At 40.3% G+C, this 24927-nt stretch overlaps 1 protein-coding gene across 3 annotated transcripts in view; it reads right to left on the reverse strand.

Moving 5' to 3' along the window:
- The window catches only part of GAREM1 (GRB2 associated regulator of MAPK1 subtype 1), a 112537-nt gene that overhangs the window by 32476 nt on the left and 55134 nt on the right, over nt 1-24927 (reverse strand). For 2 of the 3 annotated variants that reach the window (XR_014591335.1, XM_083874433.1), the window contains exon 3: nt 3018-3148. The exons of the other annotated variant lie outside the window; for it this stretch is intronic. Coding sequence is in view for 1 of the 2 variants with exons in the window: in XM_083874433.1 (XP_083730559.1) it covers nt 3018-3148 (131 nt within the window). In the remaining variant the exon portion in view is untranslated. The remainder of the gene's footprint in view (nt 1-3017; nt 3149-24927) is intronic. 3 annotated transcript variants of the gene reach the window in all.

Below are 24927 nucleotides of genomic sequence, written 5' to 3' on the forward strand. Positions count from 1 at the left end.
AAGATCTGAAGGGCCCTGCGACACTAAATGGGCTGGTTTTTAGAGTGAAGGAATTCGTGGCTTGTCCAATGTTCAATCTACCAGATAATGCTGCTGCTTCTTTAAGGGAACTTTTTGTGAATTTCCCTCAGTATAATGGGCGGGGGTGGTTGTTCCTTGTTTTGTTTTTAAGTCTTAGTGCAAATAGCTTCCTGGGTGTTTGTACACACTGCCATCTGTATGAGAACAGAGCAGCTGAAAGCAGAAATCTACTGCTGTTGCTTCAGCCAAAGACAGGGTCTTGGGGTAGCTCAACATTTTTAGTATTTTGTTCCTAGCAATAGAGAATCACAAAAATTCTCATCTTTGTAGCATAACGCGGTAACATAAACAAAATCTTCTTCAACTATGCATTGAGTATTAATACAAAAAGGATTCTCACTTATCTGGTCAGTGAAGAAAGGACAGAATGTCTCTAATTTTTGATCAGGAACAGATTAAACTATTGACTGAGTGAAATTCACTTATCCCCAGGACATTCTAAATTGCTGTGCCTGTAGATGCTGCTGGCCACAGCTTGAAATAACCAACTGGGTATCCAAGTGCAGTACATATGGACAAAAAAGCTACTAAGTATTTTCAGCCATTACAAAAGTTTTACTTAATCTATAATTTTTGTTTGCTATTCTCTGGAAAGATACCACCTTTCCCTCCCAGCAGCACTTACTGGCATGTGTTACAGCTGTCCTTCAGACACCCAGCAGGTCCTCAACCCCCTGCCTCAGGACACTGCCCAGAAAGCATATCCAGCTGCAAAACCACAGGGAAGGAAGGGAAAACCATCTCCCCTGCCTCGCCAGGATAAGGTGGCTGATTTTTTCCTTTAACAACTACTACAAGAAGCAAAAATAAAGCAAGGCCCTTGGAAATGATCTTGTAGCCCATCACAGCGGGAAGGCAATTTGGTCAACGGCAGCAGTAGCTGTGAAATCCTGCTGGAGCAGCCAAGGATTTACACTCAGGAGCAATGCTCACACCAAGTGGAATCATAACTGTGATGTACTGGCACATGCAGGCAGGCACAGCTCAACAAGCACAGACAAAAGCATGCAGTGACTGTCTGGTCACCTTGTAACTCTAAGGTTCCTTCTTCAAAAATTATCCACTGAAGACTCTAGTGTTTGGAACAAGAAAATTCTCAGACTTCAGAGCTCCTTCTCATCTCAAGTGCTTCATCAGATATTTTAGGCTTTTTTTTTTCGTTTTATATCGGATTAGCTACCTTCTGATACCCTCTTCCGAATTTAAACAGGCACGCTCCTTTGGACAGGAATCAACCGTACTTAGTATTCCTCCCTTTGCTCTAATCAGCTTGACAGAATCTCTCCTATATTAAAATTTTAGCGTACATAATTCTCTTGCATGTAAAGGGTTATTAAACACTTTAATAAATCCTGCTAAGTTCATTTATTTTTTGGAAGATGATAACCTTGGAATAGACTTCTATGAAACTGGAAAAACTGCCAAGAGGAATACTGCCAAGATAACTGTGTAACTAGGTTAAACCTGGATTATTATTACTGTTATTTACATTAAGGAGTATCACTATAAAACCTTTTAAAATGGATTTGATATCTAACAGTAAGCTATGCTTATTTCTCAGTTTGCTACATACGAAAAAGAGTTTTAAAAACACTCACATTAAACTCAAGATATAGCATTTTATGTTTAAACAAGCCTGTAGACAAATATTTTGTGCACTAGAAAATCAAAGCTGCACATTCCACTGTGCCATTCTCTTGGTTTGGTCATTGATCAAAAGAGAAATAACACCACAGCTCTGGATAAAGCTAGCAGTCACAAGGATTTTTTCTGAGCAGAGATGAAATTTTCTTGTCCCCTTGCCCAAAGATACAGACGTGTTCCAACTTTCTCACGTAGCCTCCATTCATGAAAGCCTCTGTTTTACAGGCTCACCTTAATGCAGAGCACAAACAAAACAACCTACTGTCTAGAGCAAGGTGTGAGTCTTTGCCACTGAGTAAATTAACTTCCACTTACACCTATAAAAACTGTGAACTAGCTGGTGTATCCCAGATGTAGCAGTGCAACAAGGAGGAACAAGGCATTAAAAGGTTATTATATAAAGCCCATCTTGATATACATAGGACCAGGAAATTCCAGACTGGTTTTGCATCAGCAGTATCAGTTGGTTTTCCCTGCAGGGTACACAATGTGGATCTCCACCACTTCACACCAGCTCTAGGATGCTCTTCTACCAGTCTGAGATGGTGTTGCTGCTGCTCAAACCAACCAGATAAACCTGAAGATCACTCTGTTTTTATGACAGAACTGACCTACCTTGTGCAATGTCACACATGTAGGTAGGACAAAGGAGAACAAATTGTGTCGTCACTGTTTCATGGTACTGCACTACAATATTTGGTGATAGCAAACCCTCTTGTGGGATCAGCGACCCTTGTATGAGCCCAAGAGCTGTGCACAAATAAACATACACACATGCACACAGAGAACAACTGTGCCTTTTCATTTTGGTGGGGATTTTTTTTTTTTTGGTTATTTTATTCACAATGCTATTTAGTTGCAGTAATTTTGAGACAAGCAACCTCATCATTTCACCCCGTGTGCTCTCTGAGAAAGAGGCTTTCTGGAGAGGGATTTAAGCAGCTGCTGCTTAGCAGAGAATGAAATTCAGACTGCTGGAGGGGGAGGAGAAAGGGGGCAACAAACAACGTTTGTTTAAAATCTGGCAGGAGCATCCTAATTAGATGAATTATTGAATGGATCATCAGGATTGCTCCCCAAAGTGCCATAGGGCAGGAGAGCCCTTAGAGGACGTGTTGATTTAAGACTGCAAAAATGATCCCAAAGAGCACCATCACCAAATGCGGAACACTAAAGGCTCGTTTGTCTCAAAAATCACACTTCCCACTCAGCTCCATTGCTCACTTGCCATGTATATAAAGGTTGCAACAGTTAATCATTTAGACAGGGATAAATATTTATTCAGGGACTACCTTAACGTTGAATGTTATTTCCTCCATGACGTAAACTCGTTCAGGAAATGCTTTAGCCACCTCCTCCACACTGTTAAAATACTGCACTGGCTCCTTAATATCTCGGTCTTGTTCCAGCAGCTTAAACTGCCCTGAAAACAGATGATAAACAGAAGAATTGTAAGATATTTATATTGGACAACTGTCACTGTGGCAACTGCTGGCTCAACTTCTTCACCATTTTGCTCGGTCAATTTTTCTAGTTATTAGCAACCAACCAAGAAGACGAAAGATTGTAGAGTCTCCTGAACCTGCCATGAAAGACACCCACTTACACTGGCTCGGAATGAAAAGAACATGTGGCAGTCAAAGTGAAATTAAAAGAGATTGGTTTATCACATGCTCTCTAGAAATAGTAAATAATTATGGACACATTTGCATTTGTGTACTTAATTCAGTGCCATAGTATCTGTACAGATAGTACTTTTGGGCCTTTAATATTCAAAGTTTTACAGAAAGAAACCACACCCACTACTACAAAATCCCAAAACAATAAACACAAGGAGTTGTTTTTAGCATCATCAAACAGCTATTAAAAATGGCGGGCTAAACGTAAGCCCTTTTACCCCTGGGCTTCCCCTAAGAATGGAACAGCATATAACTTTCCTAAATGATAAACTAAACCCTTTGAGAACTTTAGCTAACAAAGTAATTAAACCACACACATTTAAAACTCTTTTGAAGGTGTCTGCCTTCAGAAGAGCATGAGAGAGAAGCATTTCTTGCTAACTTTACCTCCCCCCAGCATGAAAACTTTGGCTATTTTCTATCTCTGGTAAAAGGCAAGAACTAACATGGAGGAAGCCACCTCAGGCAGACCTGCCAGGGACAGCCAGGCACATCAATCACCTGTGTGCACTATGAACACAAAGTTTTAAAACTTTATTTTATAAATATAGAGATAAGAAAAGCTTAGACAGTTTACTGTTTGCATGACAAGCTTAAAATCAGAAGAGTGATCTTTGCAAATTTAGAAATGGTAACTACTACTAAGTTAAAGGCTGGTCTCAGCAAGACTTGATGTAAGAAATAACTTTAGGAAATGAGAAAAAAGGTTGAATAAAATCTATTGTTAGTGCACCTCCTTTTTTTACCTGCAAATTTTAAAATTTGCAATGCATGCACTGGATTATTGTTCCCAAATAGTGCTCAACTTCATTAAAACACATCCAGTACATGAGGATGTCAGCCACCTACAGAAATATTTTCTCACTCCTTCAGCATTCTTGTGCTCTACACCCTTTACATCAGGCTTGAGACTTCTGTGACACGCTTGGAGAATTCACCCACACTGAACTATTTCAGGCCACACAACAGCAGAAGACAATACAAACTCAGCGGGCCCTGATGCCCATGAGAGTGATAACATGTCCCACCCCTCTGCCAGGTGTGTGCATATATCTGTACCCACCCACCTTCCAGGAGAGGTGCCAAAGCAAGAGGCTCGGCATTGCTGCCCATCCCAAGCACCTGCTGCCAGGGGCACACCCTTTTAATCAGTATGTTAAGAGCTCTGTGGTTGCAACCCTGAATATCAACTTGCAAGGTAGAGGACTTCCTTTTATACCCTTCCATACATTTTGCCTTTCTAAAATGATCATGGTAACTTTGAAGTATTATCAGCAGGGTAACTACAGATGCTGGTACTTCTCACTGCAGAACTATTTTCCTGGTGTTTTAATACGCTTCATCATGCTTCCAAAATCAGTCGAGTTTTTCCCAACTTAGTGTCTGCTCCAGGACATGCTATGATTTGACATCCAGCCAAGGCAATTAACGTACTTTGGAGACCAGCACCGGAATAGTAGCCACAGGACTTTTGGTCTGACCTGAGGAAGCTCTTCCTATGGTGTACCACAGCAGGAATGGCTTCTCTGGGTCAGACCAAAGGTCTGCCTACTGCAGCATTCCACCTTAGACAAGGAGTAGGCAACAGCCATGTAAGGAGGTTGGACTTAACACACAATTAGCAATACTACCCAGAAATCTCCTTCACACCTCTCAGGGGAACTCATGGCTGAAGGATATCCAGAGCAGGGAAAATGTTTTGGGCTTAGCAGCTCCAGAGGCTTTCTTCCCTATAAATTTGTTGAATTACTTACTGAAGGTATCTAAAACCGTCACTGCAGATATACCCTCTTATCTTGAAAAGTTTTGGCGAACTTTTTTTCCACAAACTTTAAAGTATCTCTGGGATTAAGACTACAAACTGTAGGAGTAATAAAGCTATACCTGGCAGACACTATTGGTAGCCACAGGAAACCTGACAGCAGAGAAGCATTTGGAAAAACGCTTCACATACTCCACAGAAACACGCCGGCATACTGAAGCTGAATTCTTCAGCCTGTCCACTTTGAGCCTTTTTGGATGCAAAGCAATAGAGGGACCAGGCAGCCAACACCTCTGGGCTAAGGGAATCTGAAAAATTAGCAGGAAACTGCTCAGTTAACTGATGCTGGAAAGTGTGTTATGACTGATGCCAAAGCACGTACACAGAGAGATGAAGAGAGAACTGTGCTTTTTAATCCCCAGCCTGCCATAGACCATGAAAATCTTGTCTTCAGGATTTCCCTGTCAGGCACAGCCTAACCTAAAGGAAGATACATCCCCTAGCTGCACAGGTCCTTTCCTTCACAGGCACCCCACTTTCCTGTAAAAGAAACTGAGGACTGGGGAAGTTGAGTGAAGTCAGGTGCCCTTGTGCATTGAGTCAGGATGTGCCAAGACATCGTGTAGCAGCAGAGACTATGAACTGTACCAGGGAGTATTTGACAGCACAGAAAAACCACTACTCTAAAGTACAGAGCCAGTAAATGTCATCAGATAGTCACTAAGGGCAGGATGCTCTTAAATTTAACAGATGTCACACAGTGTTCCTTCACCATGGGCTGACCTGAGGCTGTGCTTATCTTCGATTGTTACCCTCTTTGACTACCGACACAGCTATTGGGATGCAGCCCTAACTTATTGCCCAGTTTGGGATCCAGGGGTCTGATTTGCAGGATTCCAGGCTGTGGCTACCATTTGAGGCAAGCTGTGATTAGAGATTTTAACAACAAAAAAACCCCACATACTCAAACCACAGCAAGTTTATGTCATCTCAGACAGATCTAAACTCAGTGGAGTTACTTCTGATTTGAAAGTCTGTGCTTATGCACAGAATGGAGGTAAATATGGTATTACATGGAAGCTACATAGTTTTTTGAAACTGCAATATACTGCAGTGATAGAATTCTGCTAGTTCATTAAGAAATTGAGAACTCAGAGTGGGAACTGAGCTGGGCACAATAACAAAGCATGAATTCACATGAACAAGGAAAGAAAATGAAATATTGAATAGTAATACATGATTTGAACAATACTCATCCAGCCCGTTGAATGAGACAGTGGTCTTTAATTCTAGGTTCTTTAGTTACTCTGTTTGAAAGCATAATAATACTCTTTTTATATGACTGTTGTATATTTAACAACAGTCAATCCGGCGGCAGGACAAGGCCAGCTACTCCCTGCAACTCAAAGCTTTACAAAAAAGTCCCAAATTCCTCAGCACAGAACAAACGCTTTAGGCTGTGTGCAACTGGGAGCAGAGTCTGCTCTTTACTGCAGAATTACACATTCCTGCAAAAAAAAAAAAAAAAAAAGAAAAAAAAAGAAAAAAAAAAAAAAAGGAAATAAAAAGAAAAAAAGAAAAAAATCATCATTGGGATCTTTGGTTGGGTACAAAGCGGCGCTCAGAGCTGTCTGTGTCACTATCTGTGCCATCCTCCCCGTCCTTCAGCTGAGCCTCACAAACACAAAGCCGTCTGTGCCCTCACTGCTAATAAGCAGCAGTTCATGAGGAGGTTGACGACAGAGGAGTACACACAGATCCCAAAGCACAGAATAGAAGGGCAGCATTAATCTCTGCCTGTTATGAAATCAAGAAGTATGCTGTGCATGGGAGCTGTCAGTGCTAGATGTTAAAATGTCTCTTCTTTGAAAAAGATGAGTTTATAATTTGGGATTTTCTATAGACAGTTTTAAAAAACTTATTTCCTCATTGAAAAAAGAAGACTTTTTTACTGGAAGGAGAGAAAGAAGGGCTGAAGATGAGCCTACAATACACATTTGAACCAGATGTCAGTAACTAACTAACAGAGAGAAAGCAGACAATTTCTTACTATGTTTCTCCCTGGTCTCTCTTCAAACCTCCATATAAAAACAAAGACAGCACGGCTGAAACACAAGCTTAATGGACATAAGTATGGCTTGACTGCATGTTAAAGTGGAAATTTATTACACGTTGCAAGAGGCAAAATTTAATTGGGGGATTTTACAAAACTGACAGCAAGCTTGAAAAAACCATGGGGCAATTTCACTTTATGTTAATTAGGAATTTAACAAAAACAAAACAAAAAAAAAAAAAGAAAGAAGAAATATAAAGCTAAAACTATACTTTTATAGAGGCTCACCCTTCTCTTTCACTTGCACAAAAAGAATAATGAAATGTTTCTGTAGTAAATCAGTGAAGGTTCAGGAAGATCAAAGATTCATAACTGCATGGTCCACTGAGCAGGTATGGCTATTCCTCTGCAGCCAAATGCAAGGGAGAAATGAACAACTACTGCAAGTCTTATATTTCTTTATCTTTCTGTCTGGCCTCTGGCAGGCACAGTATTGGAACAGTTTCATCCTAGTATATATTATCTCTGTAGATTATGAATCCTTATTTCTCTGTGAAGGTACTTACAGTAAAGACAGTAAATCTACTATGGTGGAAATGAGTCTGGAAAGCTAAAAAGGCTGGGAAGGACCTAATCCAGTGCTTATTCTCCAGTTTATGAAGGTATTTATTAAAACCCATTAGAAGCAAGAAGATCAGTCCATCTTCCTTCAGGCCAGATTTGTCCTGGAATGGCTACAAGCAGGGGCATTAATCAGTCCTTTCTGTTCCAGCTTCTGCTGCTTCTACTGCTTAGGTTCTTGCAGGCTTACACATGTTCCTAACTCCAACCCAGCTTATAAAGGTTATTTCTGTGATGTAACATTCCCTGGTTTTCATAGTGACTTACCCCTTACCCTCAAATAGTCCAGCAGTTTCCAACAGTCCAGAGTGTTTCCAAAGCAGAAACATCCATTCTTTACAGTGTCTGTAAACACTGTAAAGACTCAGGCAGTCTTTATCTATGTTAGGCATTCACTGGCTGGACAAACAGTCAAGTTTTCATTGATATAAAAGCATGAGAGAACGTTTACGCTCATATACCAAAAAGAAAATCTGGAAGAAGAAACTCTGTTAAAAAAACAAAAAGCACATGTCATCAGTAGGAAACATGGAAAGTCACTGAGACATCTGCTCAGCTGCATTAGCTGCTAAACATTTCTCCAAGGAGGCAGGAGCTGTATTGTCTTTCAGCAGCTTTGATTATTTAGTGAGTCTCACAGCCCTGTATGAGACTGTGTGCAAGGCCCAGTGCTTCTCAAGAACACGCCGACGGCACAGCAGGGTAGCAAAAGTACTGCAGAGCTTTATGTTTCATATTATTTGTTGACTGCTGACTGCATTTTAGTATTTCAAAGAACTGCAGAGCTACTCAAAAAGGAAAGGCTCTACCTGCCAGAATAACATCATTTTGGAAAAAGACACTTCTTGCCTACATTTTGCAGCATTCCTGTGCATAACACTGACAGCAAAGTACTTTGTTTTTCTTCACAAAATGATGATCTTTGATATAACTGGGCAGAGTTGAAGAGCATAGGCCAAAAGTACACTTCAGCACATCTGGTTCTTAGATGCACCTGTACAGTCTTTATCTGACTGTATATACAACTCTCAATGCCTGATACAGATATAAATTCATTTTAGTGGGCGACAATGGAAGGAAATCTCAGTTTATGGTCTCCCCTGTCAGCCCAACAACTAGATCATACAGTAGAGCTATTTCATCCCTAACTAATCCTTAGATAAGGCAGCCAGTCAAGAGAGAGCAAGGCAAATTAAAGGCTCTAAAATAACAGATTAAGCTATAACCATAACACTTCAGCTTACCTGCAATTAAAAAAAAAAAAAGTTAAACTTTGAATTTAAATTAACATTTGCCAATATGTCTTTGCACAGAACCTAAAATGTGGCACTTTGTTGTTGCAAGAAGTGCTGTCCTAGCAGTGGCTGTAGCTGTCTAGACCTGAGAAAAGGAAGAACGGCCCATCACAATCTTTGACAGAGCTATCATGTGGCTAACTGGGACCATAGTGTAAAATTAATACTGAAGCTCTTTCAGGGACCTATCACTAAGCCAATGTGAAAGGGTTTGGAGGATATGCAGAAGCAATAATGAGTGGGAAATAAAGGCCTCGCTTCATTTTTGTCATCTTCCAGTTTGTCAAAAGTGAGCATTTGTTCCCACCTGTCCAGAGGAGAGAAGAGTGCAGGCACAGTCAGCAGCAGAGCCTCACTGCAAAGAGAGAAATTGCAAGTAAATGGAATTACAGAATGCTGTCTTTAACAGCAGGAGCAGACAGCAGTCCGCAAATGGACTAGTGCAGACAGGCTCACTGCTCACAGAGAAGACAGGAAAGTGAATCACCTGCTCTGTTATCTCTGAACTCTCCACTGAAGGAGCTGCTGATTTCATCTCAGGTTGGGATGTGGCAGCAAACTAACATGGATGCAGTACCATGGTAAGTTCAACCCCTCAGTCAAAGAAAGAGCAAGATAACCCAGCGGCACAGGTTCATCCTTGTCTGCCACACCGACAGCTTCTGAGAGCTATGGAAAAAATGGCTTGGAGGCAGAGAGGGTATTTTTTGGAGTTATTAATGAGAACTTCTTTGTTTATTTTCACATTGTAGCCTGCTGAAGGCATGCAGGAAACTATAAAAGGGTAGAGAATACAACAGGAATATACATAAGTATATCTTTGGTGCACAGCTTCCAAAGGATGACAAGTGGGACACAAACTAGAAATGCTACAGTTGATTCTTAAGGCATAATCACCTTGAAACAGCTGTAAGAACCAAAATATTCCTTCTGGTTTTTTAAGAACTGCCTGTCAATACTTTTTCTTGAGGAGGTGGGTGAAGAAGAGGACCTCCTGTGTCCCAATCTATACCCAATCTTCTGGAAATTTTGGGAATGTATTAAAAAAAACAGACAGAACATGAACTAGAGGCAGATCTAAGTAAACATAACACAAGAAGAATTCATCAAGTGTACTAGAGCTAAACTTATGGCGCTGCAAAGCAGAGGGCAAGGCACAAAGGCACATTCAGTCAGCAGATATTGTGTAACATTTCATGGGGAAGGAGCCCTTCAGAATGAATAGTTTTACTTCTTGGAAGTTATTACGAAGATTTTGAAGCCTTAAATGCCTTTATTTCTCACTGTGTCATGTCTGTGGCGCAAACACCCAACCAACCAAGAGAGAATGAGTCAGGCATCACAACCTGGTGAGACGTGTCGAAGCAGAGCATCAGCCCACTGACACATCACCTGTGCATATGCACAGACACCACCTGAGAGATGAAGGAAGGGAATCCAACCAAGTTTCCCACACGGCAACACAATGCTTGTTAATCAAACCCCCTAATCCTATGCTAGCAAAGCAAAGAGGATGGTACAGCCTAGCATTCTCTTTTGTCTTATCTTTTTTTTATGATTAGTAAGTACCATAACAGAAAAAAAGAGAAAGATTTTGTTGGCAGCATAACAAAGAAAAATCAGTTCAAATAGTGACTGATGATAGCTTAAAGCAGATTTAACTCACAGATATTGCAAGAGAGGGAATTTTAGGTTACAGATGATGTAGAAAGACAGACAGGGAAAACAAGCCTAACCTCCAACCTTTGTTTCATAAGTTATTATCATCACAAATACAAGATTACCACAATGAAATGTTTCATTTTACAGGGTCATACGTTTTGAGTGTCTGGACTGTAAGCTAACTAGATTCAACTTACTGGATTATCATCGATCTAACCTATAATTAGCATAATTTTCTTCCTTTCCCATGTGCTTCCAACAGACATGCAGAGTACGTTCCATAAGCAGTGTGTTAGTTCACACACTCAACTGACCATGCAGAGGACTCGGGTGAGTACCACACTAACAAAAGCTGTGGTATGTTTCTTGTTGAAGAGTAAGAATATAAAAACATACACATGAAGATGGGATGCTCTCCTGATTAGTATCAGTATCCTGATCACAGCGCAAAAAGGGATTGAGAGAAAAATTAAAAGAAAGCCCAACTAAACCAACCCAGAGCTGCATGAAACAGTATTGAGGTGACTACATTTTACAGCAGCTGCCCGAGGACAAAGGCTTTCCTTGTATGAGTATGAGCATCATTCCCTTGGTACTGGAGTAGATAATATCCACACAGATCTCAGTTATGACAATGTTTAATAGTCACTGAAAGCTTATGGATTACTGTAGCAGCATCCAGGATCCTTATGAGAACATCCAATGGAACTGTCTGCCATCAGAGAGGAAGACTTGATAAGAAGGTAAAGACAACTTATTCCCTCACTTAGAAGCCTCTAGCAAAAACTACCGGAAAAGAAAATGAGCAGAATCAAAAGCGACAACTTATATGGTCATAGTTCTTACTTTACTTTGAAACACTTGCCTTACTAAGTAAATGCATCTCTCTCACACATTAACACTGATTTGGGGCTAAAAATCAGTCCTAAGGAGTAGAGACCAAGCTTAGATATGTCCATGCAAATTCAACATCAAACCTTGCACTGGGTGGCAGATAAGACCCTTAAGAGAACCTTACACTGCACTGCCCATAGATTTTTCTATTTTAGTGAAAGACATCACATACCTTTAAAAGTAAGAAGCAACACAGACCTAATCTGGCTTTGGATCTAGTCATAGCTAGGTGATCTCCCCCAAATCATCAGTATATATATATATCCATCCCAAGACATACATACATAAAATGAACAGGGTTGTCTACAACAGATTAACATTTAATTAAAGCACAGAAGAAAGTTCATAGTAACAGAATAAACTCCTGGTTAACATTTGAAATTAATATTACTAGTTTCAAGCAGGCTCAAACAGACTATGTTAGATTACCAGTTAAAGGTTAGCCAAGCATGCTGGGATTTTGTATCACACCTGCATCCAAATATTTTGCCTTTGTATCACAGATTACTCACCTTACTAAAACTGATTTCTGAAGAAAATATGAATGTGTAAGGTTTCCTCCTCAATGCTGGCAGAGAAAAATCTCTTTTCCTTTTATTTCAGAACAAACTTGTAATTAATAATTTGGAGAAAACACAATAACAAAATCTGCTCCTGTGGGCTGATGCCCACACCAGCAACAGTGCAGTTGTAGTCCATAATCTGCTTGGGGATTATGCACTACAAGTACCTAAAGAGTACAGAAACCCAATGACATCCTTCCCTCTGCCTCAGCAGATGTCTCCTCACAGAAAATCCACCTTTCACTCTTGCCATTTTGGTTGCTAAACAGTGAACTTTGCTTCCTTGTGCAAATGAAGTGTCAATGAAAGAAACTGGACTATTTTCTGAGGGCAGCAGTATTTCAGGACCTAAGTTCAGTGCAGTTCTAGTGGAACAGTGTCTTTCAATTCTAGTGACAAAATTTGTTTCAAATGATGAAATTTTTTTTTGCACTGACAGAAAGATAAAAAATAGACAGCATTCAAAAAAGAAATTGTGTTCACCTGTGGCAACAGAAAAATGTTATAGTGACAGATGGAAGAGGCTTCATTCTTAGAGAAACAGATGAGTTTGAAACAGGGCTAAAACTTTTAGGGGACCAAATTTTGATTGCATTGAAGAGAGTCAACTTCTGCAAATTAGAAACAAACAGGCTCCAGCCTCTGTGTCAGGCCTGCTCTGAATCCTATCAGTTCAATTTGATTTAAAAAATGGAGAGATTGCAATTCTAGGGAGAGATTTAAGATGTGCAGAAGTGCATTTTAACCACAATATGGATTCCAGGGATCCCAACCACAAGCAAGCTGTGGATTTATGCCAGACAATTTTTTTGATTTGGTATCCATCTCTTGAAAAATAAATTTGCAAAGTGAAAGCAGTTCTCCCAAACAAGTTCATACACGTTCTTCTATTTCTTGGTAAGTCAAAACTTTCACTAAAATAACAGCAGCAATCTCTGAGCTCAATTATTAACTTTGCCTTACTGAGTAACAGCTTTTATGTATTTATTTGGTAAAAGCCTCAAAGCCAGCACTCACCAAAACTCAAACTCTTAATGTTTCTGCCACAGTGGAAAGACACTTTCTTCAACTGCAAACTCATCATCCTTTACGCTTTCTGCTCTTTTGCTGACAGATCTTTTTCCTCCTGCTACTCCCACATGAGTATCTCCATTTCTGTGGCCTGACTTGAGCACCATTCATTCCCTTCTGGCTCACTGAGAGTCTTTTGTGCCTTTCAGGTTCTGACCCCATCCCGTGGGCAACACACTCTGGCCCAAGTGTAGGACGGTGTGTCCTCCACCCAGGGAGGGCAGTCACATCCACAGCACTGCCCCTGGCAGCCACTTGTGCTGCAGTAAACAAAGCTAAAGAAAAAGTGCATTCACGGAGCAGTAATCTTTAAAATGCACATAGATCAATTCTGCATAAAAAGTGCTTTTGTCTCCTGCTCAGGAACAGGTTTTTTAATTAACTGAATGGGAGGAGTTGTAAAAAACAGGAACAATGACTGAGTCAGAAGCTCAGTCAGTTCTCAGTAGCTTAACAGGGCTTCAACATGAGACAGAATAAACTTATTTCATTCAGTTAAACATTTTTATCAATGTGTAAAGAGACTTCAGAGCTGAGGCTTGGTATCCTGAAAGACTGTCTGTGCATTATAGAGCAGCTTATTGTTTCAAAGCTTGTATCTCATTTGCTTGCCGAATATATATGTAGTTTCTAGCAGAGCCCGTATTTTTTCCCCTCCCCTCAACATAAACCTACTAAAGTATTGTACTCATATTACTGCAGAACCTGTCACTCAAACAAGTTCCCAATATTTGTGTATCTCCAATGGAAAAAAGTAGTTGCTGTTATTCTATGTAATTAAAAAGACAATTTTCTTTGGAAAGGTACTATCATCTTGTATTGTCAATGATTGTCAATGCAGACTATAGCTTAGCTTACATATTTACAGTGTGTTTGAATTAGGAAGGAATTCAATTTATTATAGTTCTGACCACCAGAAATCATGACCAAGTTGTGAAAAAAAAAAGTTCACTTTACTTCTGGAACAAATTAAACAACATTTTAAAAACTGAAATGAAGCCAATTTCCAAAGAAACTCTTTAATTACTCAATAGGTCTGGTTTATTCATCTGAGGTTTACTGTCAAGGAGAGTATTCAGCTTTAAGTACATTCATGCTACAGCTAAAATTACATTAAGGAGAATTTAAAACAAGTGTAGAGCCAAAATAATACATGATCTGAAAATCACCTTGATGAAGTACACATAGGAGCTTATGCTCCAAAAACTGTCATGAATATCTATCAAGCATACAAAGTAACTTGCAGCAAGCAAATATTTCTAATTTTTTTTGGTTTAGGATCAGCAGTCACGTTTGTATCACCGCCTCAGTTGAGAGGCAGAAGGTGTTTTGATCCCTGCATTCTGCATGAGCTAAGCCATCTCTTCACTCACTCCCTGTGAACGCAACAGTTTGTCAGAATTGTCTGGCTTCCAGTACAAGAGGACATTGATTCAGTGCTGTGCAATTTACCCACGGAGCAGACAAAGCTCTTGATAACAGCTCAAGATGAATGAAGGCAGCTTTTAAGAATGAGCATTTTGGCATATGTTCACAGCATGTGCTGAAGCGTCACCAGGAGTAAAGAGAAAAAAAAAAAAAAAGAGAAAAAAAGGGAAAGAAGAGACGAGCTGAAAAGGTGTGTGAATAGAGATGATGAGTAAGAGCACATTGCTTCAGCACTGCCACTTCATTTAATTTTCACTGCTACTCAAGAAGGCAACAAAGATGATAAATCTAAAATGCAGATCTAAGCAAGATATGCATCTGCCTCAGTTCTCTTGAATGCATTCCCTCACACACATTTTGTTTCACTACCTTAACTAAGGAGGGTACCATCTAAACCTCTCTCTGGCAGTTCAGCTTACCATAGCTGAATGCAAAAGGTATAAAGAAACAGAATTCCCAGCCAATTTTTCCCTCTTGTAAGATGCCTGCCAGCTTGCAGAGCGCCAAATGAAACCCGTTACTAGAGGCTGCCAGCCCAGCCTAAAACAGCTTGACGGAAAAAAAATGCTACAGACTACACACTGTTTTCAGACCACTTACAGGATTTTCTTCTCTCCATCTAAATGATAATTCATGAGTTAAAGAGTTGTACTAGCAAATATTTTTGCTCTTTGTGTTTCTAGTGAAAACTTCTCAGTAAGACTGGGCATCTCCCATCCAAAGGCATTTTTGCACCAGTCCCACTTTGTATCCTTTCACTGCAAGGGCTGTGAAGTGATAATTATCAGGGTGGCTGGCCTCCTGGTTTTGAGTGCACATGGTCTTCCCCAGCTGCTAGATTATCATGAGATATATTATTACATACTTATTTCCAAGTGTAAAAGCTAACAATAGCAGCTGCAAATATTCCAGGGAAATTCTGTGCTTTAAATTTCTGCAAAAGAACTTTGGTTGTAAAACAAGGTGATCTCAAAACCAACCTCTGAGATTAGGAAAAATATTATTAAAACTTCCATTAAAAAAAAAAGTTATTCCTTGAAAAATGAAGCTAAATCAATATTCGGTAGTTTGCCTTACACGTAGATTTAAAGTTGTAAAGACGTCATGGATGGGAAAAAAGGATATTAGGGTTTCAGACAATTAGAGTTGGTTACTCTAGGCATTTAGAAAGGGAGGCAGATGGTGCGTAGAGACCAGAAAAACTGGGACATCCCAAGCTAAAAGTAACTCAAAACCAAAACCCATCATAAGATCAGTCTGCCAGAGTTGTTACAAACTTTTCCCAGCAGCTTAATATTCCTTTCAGGAAAACAACTATTTCAGCTGAGATTTCTGAACATAAGAATCAGAGAGGCAAACTCCTGCCTTTGAAATGACATAAATTATGCTCTTTCAAAGCACATTTTTCCTCAAAAAAGTCCAGTCCTTCCTTTTACCAACTGCTCTCCTGCATACCCAGGGCAACAAAACCCAAGAGCACACAACGCCTTGACAGACACACAGTGGCACAGTCATCACTGTGCTGCAGAAGGGCACTTGGAGAAGGCTCACCTGCCCCAAGGAAGCAGACCAAAACTACTTCTACCCCTTCATTCTGCCACCTCCTTCCAACAGGCCAAGCTGCCTTGAGAGGACAGTGTCCCTGCCACCAAAATCCTGTCACTGAAAAGTGAGGGTCTCAGCTTGGCCAGCAGCAGGTGCAGGGTTCACAGGAAGAAGCTTCAGTGCTTGCCTACACAAATCAGTACAAAACACATTTAGTTAAATCACCAGAAATGCTGTGAGCACCTAAGCAAAAGCCAGACACGACCTGATTTACAATTTTTGTCTTTTTGTCTCCTGGGGGCTCTCTGAGGGATATCAAAGTGGGCAATTCACTTTTCCTCCCTGCAGTCACTCTCCATGCTTTGAGCATGTATTATTATTTTGGCCTCCTCAGCCACTCTTCAAGGTGGAATTGCCCAGGTAGCTGGGACTCTAAATACCTACAGCAGTTACTTGATGCCTTACCTACATATTACCCTGCACCATGCCATGCCCCAGTGATGCAGCCCTGCCTGCTGCAGGCTCCTCATGGCTGAACAGGCACCTCATTTGCCAGCTCTAGGAAGACTTAGCTGAGCCAGCTCTCAGAAAGCTGTATGCCAGCTGACCCAAGGTTTTCCTTGGACAGGAATCAGAAAACCACTCTGCACACTTTCCATCTGATCCACATTAAAGGAGCCTTATGGTAGCCAAACATCACAAAGTGACAAACAGCTGCACCACGGGAAAAAGGTGGCTATTTCCATTTTCCAGAGGGGAGAAGATGAGTGGTACATCCAAACAGCACGAAGGCATACAAGCATCACATCACACACTCCTGCTCCCTTGAGCCAGCTGTAAGGCAGACATGGCAGCACCACAACTTCCCCTCAGCAGCACAGGATGCCTCCCTTCCAGGGACTCCCAGCACACATACCCTGGTTGCCATCACGTGTTGGGCTGCTGCTCTGTCCTTGCTGTTGTTAAACAGGCAAGGAGATGTTCTTACACATCCATGGGGTATGTGGGCACACCCTACATGCTTCACTTCCAGACGTTCTAGAGAAAGTCTCAGGCCTTGCAGAGAGCTGATCTGCAAAGCCTGCACACATCCTCATGCAGAGCTGAAAGCCCAGCATGGCCATTTGTATTTCATTTACTTATTTTCTCCCTGACAAACATCATGTCTGCCAATGCCTACCTGCTCCCCTCTCCCTCTTACACAATTATTTCACATTAAAGAAAAGAAAAAACAAGCTAAAGACTACGTTTGAAATTATCTTCTGTGATTCTCCTCTAGGAAGTGGCATATCCAGGAATCAATATAACCCAAATTTCATAGTAAACTTATGAAAACATACGATAAAGAAATCTATGCTGCACAAAATGATTATTTTCTTTTACCATTAAAAAAAGCGCCACAGCTAGTATTAATATTTGGAGAAATCAAAGTTTAAAAGCATTCTTCCCAGAGTAACAACAGTGGATCAGTTTATCTCTGACCAATTAGCACACCAACTCTGACAATCAGTGAAAAAAGGAAGGTTAATTAGTAAATAAATTGAGCAAGATACCAATCCTTCACAACAAAAAAAAGCTTACATATACCAGAAATATCAAAACCACACACTTAAGGTCTTCATGCAACATTACAGCATGAAGCACTATGGGCTAATCCAGGAACACCAGACAATTTAATTACATTTTCTACTGAAAAAATTAAACCATATGCACAGCTCATCAGATCAAGTTTTCTAACATGTGTCTGGTTTTGATATCCAACATCTGTCTGAAAATGAGATTTTCATTTCCCCTATGAAATCTGATTCTATCTCCATGGTCAAACTCAAAGAGCATTGATGGAAAGGAGTGAAAAAGAACAAGTATTGGGTCATCTGATTTAGCCTTATAGCTGAGAGTTCAATCCCTAAATACTAAAAATGTTGGAATGATTTTTTTTTTCTTCACAGGTGAAGGCAATAGGGAAATGCAAGAATAATCAGATTTTTTTTTCCCCTCAAAAAATATATCCTAAATCATCTTCATTTTCTTTCTTTAGGACTACAGTTAATTAGGGTCTCAGCTGTTACTAAACAATTTCTCCCACACTGTAGAGCTCTCTCACTAGTTTTGGCTGTCTCCTTGAGGAAACCTTGCAGAAAGACTGCACATGTGCGATGTACAGACAAAGAAACGACACGGAGCTTCTGCTGGATCAGCTCATCTGCCGCCTTCATCACCTGTCCCCTGCTGGTACTGAGCAACACAAAGCACGATGAGCTTTAGAAACCTGCCCACCATGAGCATCTAGAAATATTCAGGGCTCCAGCTCCTGTCAACTGAACAACATCAATACAAAGGAGAATCATGGAGGTGGTGATTTAACTCCAAAACACAGTGCCTGTAGGTGTTATTTTACAAAGTTGTAACAGAAAAAAAAAAAAAAAAAAAAAAGTGCTTTTCTGAAGGAAGAACACAAGCCTGCGTATTCCATCTGTATTTTACCTTATGCTAGCAATTTGCTTGCCATGTTTTTTAGCAGTTTCTTTCCAAAGGATCTTGAAGCTCCTCTGAAAACTTTATTTCACTGAGTGTACAGACAAATTCTGCATTCAGAAACTTGGTTTAACTTTTCTGTCCCTCATACTCATCTGAAATTTTAGAGTTGGTTCTTTTTTTCTGCAACAGAATTATTCTGAGATATTTTCCCAGTGCTTTGAAGCCTGCATGGGATGCTTGCATGCACTCAGTGCCACCAACTAGGCTTAGAAAACCCTAAACCTTGGTGGGCAGCTGCAGTTCAATTTACCCCTCTTCGGTTTTATTTGAGCTATCAACCTGAATTTATTACATCCCTGGTACAAGCTCAATCTTTTGGCCGCAGTCATAACTGTATAAGCCTAATAGTAATTTAAAAAACCTACTCCAAATACAATCCTTGGGGCAGAGTGGCTGATTATATACAGTCAAGGAACTGTGACCATGGAAAGCAAATTTCAGGTCATTGCTCCACATCCAGCAGGACAGGAAATGCATGAGTATATGCATCTTACATGTTGTTCACAAAAGTTTTTAATCACTAGTTATTGCAGGGTACAATTTTCTATTTCCACTGTGGATCTGAGAAGCCTTTCAATTAACGAAAAAACCAAACCAAAACACAAGCCTACCTTGAGACTGAATTCAGCATGCTACAAAGGTGGGAACCGTTCAGTACTCCCAGGAAAACAATGGTATAGCTAAAAATTAATTCTGCCAACTCGGATTTCCAACCTCTACGAAGAAATCATTAAGAACGTCCACTCATACCATTTACCCACACTTACACTAATAGCCTGTATTTGACTACACATTTCCTGTGATGGAAATGCAATACACAGCAGCAGCAAAATATCTTGCCCCTGTCACTGTCAATTTAGCAGAAAAAATTAACCTGCATTCTCCTGGTTCAGGAAAAGTTTCATCAATAGACATTGGACAGCAGGGTCTGGAGCTGTGAGTATGTTCTTTTAATGATTTCCAAGCAGCGTTTGCTCATTGCATTACTTAAAATAATAGCCCAACTCTTTCAGGGTTGATAGTTTTCTAAAGATTAAATGGCTTTATTTCAGCTTCCATCCAGTAACAGGAGTAGGAAATCGCTCTTATACCAGAAGGGGGTTCCTTCTGATGAAGCAATTAACAAGATAATCCAAGATGCTGCAGCATTTGGAGAAACCAGCCAGCACAAGGGACACATTGTTAGAAGCCCCCTGCCTTGCAGGGGCACCCTGGCTCCCCTTAGGGCAAGGGTTCAAAGGCTTTATACAAAGCTGTGGAAGGGGCAAGCTGCAATTCACCCTCTGCCCTGTTTTTTTTCTCCTTGCCTGGGGTGCCAGAGCTGGTGCCTTGGAGACAGGTTTCAAGGATCAAGTCTCCACCTTGACTTTCTGCACTCTTCTGGCTTGAATCTCCTGAAGGCTGGTGGCAGAGAAAGGGTTGGGGCTGCCTTTTCTTCCCTGCCAGGACTAGTCCCACAGGAACACACAGCTCAGGATTACACAGAAGGGAGTTTTGTTTCCACTTGGCATCAGAACTGATAGACAGAGTCAAAGGGAGGAGCAGCACTGAAGATTCATTTGTATATCAAGGGGAAATCCAGAAGCCATTGAAATTGTTTACAGCAGGTTGAAAGAATAATATGAAGAACAACCACTGTGCTGACAGATATCCAGATGGCTTTTGCAGGCAAATCTCAATGCCTTTATCCCAGCTAAGGCTCATTAACATTTACCTATCATCTCAGGATTTTATTTCTAAAATTTATAAAGCACCCAATTAGAAGGTTTCAGAGAAATGGAAGTCACCATGTCTTCTCCCACCCCCTCCCAACTCTGCTTTGTGACTCAATTGAATTTACATGGCAGAGCAAAATGGTTCAAACAACTGGTGCAGATGACAAAGAGGGGAATGGGGAAAAGGTGTAATACACCGGGGAACTAAAGGATGCTGATTGTGCAGCCCTGTGGACAGGGCTTTCCTGTGACAGAATTTCACAGAATTCCTGCAGATTCACACTGCCAGAACAGGCTCCTGGAAGTTTGGAAAAGGCAAATCACATATACAGTAAGAGAAGGCAAGTCCATCATCTAGTATCCAAACACTTAGTTCTTCCTACATTAACTCACCTGGCAATTACTATTATTGTTAGAAATCCCAGTATCTAAGAGGATGATGGCAAAATACAGCAAGAGATGTTTCCTTACCAGACACAAGAGCAAATCAGGAGTGATGTGTCAAGGAGCTGCAGTATCCCACACAGAGCACTTTCCTCAGTGGAATCAGGCACAAGTATCCAGACTTAAGATAAGAAGCCATTAAAGTTGAAAATATTCATCCACATCGACATCCAGCTTGTGTGAAAAATGAATTTACCAGGCAATCTCTTTTTTTCCATGGCTCCCCCATTTTGTGATACCAAAATTCCCCAGGTTCTGTACCAATGCATTGCTGGCCACACCATTGAGCACTGTTTCATGCACAGGATACAGACAGAGTATAAACAATTAACATTTCTCAGCCTATCCAAATAAATCATTACAGTCTGCTGCTAGAAGTAAGAAAGGTGAAAAAGCAGTACTGAATCCTTCACCTTCATGTAATGGCAGTAAAGCTAAAAAACTTTACAGGATTTATAAAGATCTTATAAAAAACTTTATAAGATTTATAAAATATTTATAATATAATAAGTATAATCCTTAATCTGCCTTCAAATCAAAGTGATGTTGAGATTCGCCAGTGTTTAGAGACCCCAAGAGATTTCTTTGTGAATGGTTGGCTCAGAGTCAGCTAAATCCTCCTTCTTTGTATTTAGGCAGTTTGGTGACCTGGTAAATATTCAAAACATAAATTTTAATGAGAAAAATATCCAACCACCTCCAGCACATTAAAAGTTCTGTAACAGACATTATAAAGGAAAAGAAAAGAAAAAATAAGGTGTTAGTTCACAGAATCTGGGGGGGAGGGGAGACCTTTTCAGCAGCAGATGAATTCAGTGTTCAGAAGAGGCCTGTTATCTTCCACACAGGCAATGCGTTTTGTGTGGTTCCCTGCACAACTAATCTGTTGTTACTTATTCTTTTTTCCTTCAGTATAGATGGACCCTGTGTAGCAGGGAACAGGGTTCTGGAGAACAGCCCTCATTTTGTTCAGTACAATACAGCCTTCTCAACTCCTAACGCTGCCACTTGAACCCTCAAACCGTACACAGGCGAGAGGAGAACAATTTTGAAATGAATAAAGAAAATAACTGATTTGAGTCTCCTTTGGGTGTAATGTCAAATCCCAACTTAAGGACCAGTAAAAACTTTTATGGAATATTTTTCACACCTGGTAGTTCACACAAATGCTCCCTATGGGTATTTCTCAACTTTCCCAAGAAAAGAGACAGTTGCTATTGTCCTGAATAGATTTCCAATCAGATGTTTGGTGAAGATCAGAGAGGAAAGGTATTGCATGTCTGCTTGCAAATGAATAATTGGCACCACTGCAGACTGGTGGATACCATCATTTATGTAAGGAAAAGGTTTTAGGCTTTATTAGTGACATTTTAGATCACATCCAAGGAACCTTTACTGATCTACCATGACTCACCCAGATTAATACTTCCCACAAAAAATTTTGTAATACTGAAAGAAGAGTAAAAGTGCTTGCAATAATCCAGAAAAAAAGTCTACCACTGAAAGGCATTTTTGGTGAATGCTGATATTTTTATATTGCAACACCCGAGAACACAATTCACATGCTAAATCTGTTCCATGTAGATAAAGTTTAACAGATTTTTATCCATAAAGGCACAGAGACATGCAAGCACAATTCCCAAAAGATGAAGGAATTCCCATTCTCATAGTTAGAGGTGAAAGGAGTGGGCTGGAGAGGGAAATGACTGTAGTTAAAACTGTCAAGGAGTCTCAAGGAATGAATACACATTGCCTGACCTGAATCTATTCCAGTTTCACATGGTACAAGAACAGAACATTTGTTTCCATATGAAAAACAACAACAAAAAAAACTGTTTCCATGGCTTTCCTGGGTAAAGCTGCATTTGAATCCATTTTGAGATAGCACTTTTTGTTAAATGGTTTGGTTACTATTAAATAGTTCAGAGCACTTCAGGTTGGTAAAGGATAAAGCAGTTAGCTCACTAAAACAACACTGCTCTCAAGTATTATAAAATAAACAGAAAGACACCTTTAATTTCAAGAAAAGACCCAATCAAACATGATCAGCAGGAGACCTCTGTTCGTACTTCATTAAACAGGACAGAATTTATTGCTCAGTAAGAAAGTTCAGGATGTCAAGCTTTTGCCATTTGGTGCAAAGCTGGACGTTGGTGTGCAAAGCAGATGTGACAGAGCACAGAGTTGTTCAAGCATGCTAAAGAAAGAACGTCCTGTGAACTCCTCCAGAACACTAAGGCTTCATTTACCCATTTATCATCTTAAAATCATACTTGTCAGCTTCAGGTTTCTGAACCCAAATGCTCCCAAACACAGTACTGGCACTGCATGCACTTGCCCCTGAGGAGAATGTATGACTAACCTACCTTTTAAGGATACCTACGCTGAGCTATGAGACATGGGATTCACTCTTGTACGAAATTCTGCACTGAGAGGTATTTAATTTTGTCTTTTATTAGCAACTCTTGGCAAGTGTCACCATCAGCACTGCAACAAAGAAATTGTGGAAGATGGAGAAAGAAAAAGAAATATTGGTGATATTAATGGTTATATCTACCAAGAAACTAAATTCACATAAAATTATAAAGCTTTGAAATCATGGTCTTTCAGTTACAAAATGGAAACTCTACCCTATTTAGCACAGTGAATCTATTCTATTCCAAGAAATGAAGGAAAAAGAGAGTTGAGGTGAGGATTCAGAGGAAGCTATTTGGCATCCATCCCAGAGAACTGCTAAGCCCTCTCCTTCCATCCCTGCCTGAAGCCCCAACCCACCAGAACACAAAGAAGAGTTTCCAAGGAACTAACTTATGCCCCAGTTAAGAGGGAAATCTGGACCCACACATATAACATAGGAAACAGTGAGGCTCAAGGATATGGGGGTCATTACGTCTGATAGCAAGAAAGTTTGAGTGTACAGATAGTTTATGGGAGGTGATATGAAAAATAGGCAAAAGGCTGTTTATTCTTAAAAACTCCAAATCCTAAAATACAGAGCTTAGTTTCTGCTTTGTGAAAACCACCCAGTTGCTTTGTGAAAAACTGTGGATGTTTGAGTAGCCAAAGAGGCAACCTGGAAGGGTGGGGAAAATTTTGTGGGTGGAAGCGGGAAAACAAAGAGGTTGAAAAAGAACGAAAACTGTGTACATCAGCACAACTACTCAGATGAACTTGAGTATTCCCAGCTTGGATGAATAAGGGCTTAAACCAGTAGAATCCAGTTTTCACAAGTTCACAGCCATGAGCAGAGAGACCTTCTCTCTCTAGAGAAGGGAAGAGAGGGGGAGGAGAACAAGCAAGTTAGCCAAGGAAGGCCATCTGTTAAGTGAACTTCAGCTATGAACTCAAGACCTGCCCTTAGTAGGCTCAGACACTAACAGAAGTGTCCAGAAAACACCAACAGCTAAGCAGAAAAATTCCTTTAAATGAAAAAAACAGAAAAAAAAAATAAACACGGAGGTCTCCTATTTTAAAATAAATGCTATAGCCACTTAGTCACAAATTAGATACAAAATAAACCTTAGAACCAACTCCAAAGCAAAACATTCTTAGTAATTTCAAAGGTGTAACCTCATCAATTAGCAATAAGTGAAGTGTTAAATGGTATGCACATGCCAAAATTTCTCCTGGCAGCATTTGTAAAGTTTAGGAAGAACTATTTTGGAGAGATACAAGAAGAAAAGGGAGTGGGACAAAAAGCCTCCCACACATATCCCCAGCTCCTAGCAGAAAGGGAGAAAACAGCAAATCTCGGTATCAGCTCCAGATTTCAGGCAGTAATTCAGAATGTTGGGAAACACAAGAAACTAGATGGCTATAACCCTGACCACTACACCTTGTGGTACACCATCAAACTTCCTTTTCCACAGAAAGAAACATCACCAGTGTACTACAGGTGATAAAGACAGATTCATTCCTTTCCTCATCTTGCT

The sequence above is a fragment of the Zosterops lateralis genome (assembly GCF_965231275.1).
Source record: "Zosterops lateralis genome assembly, chromosome: 1".
In the NCBI taxonomy this organism is placed as follows: Eukaryota; Metazoa; Chordata; class Aves; order Passeriformes; family Zosteropidae; genus Zosterops; species Zosterops lateralis.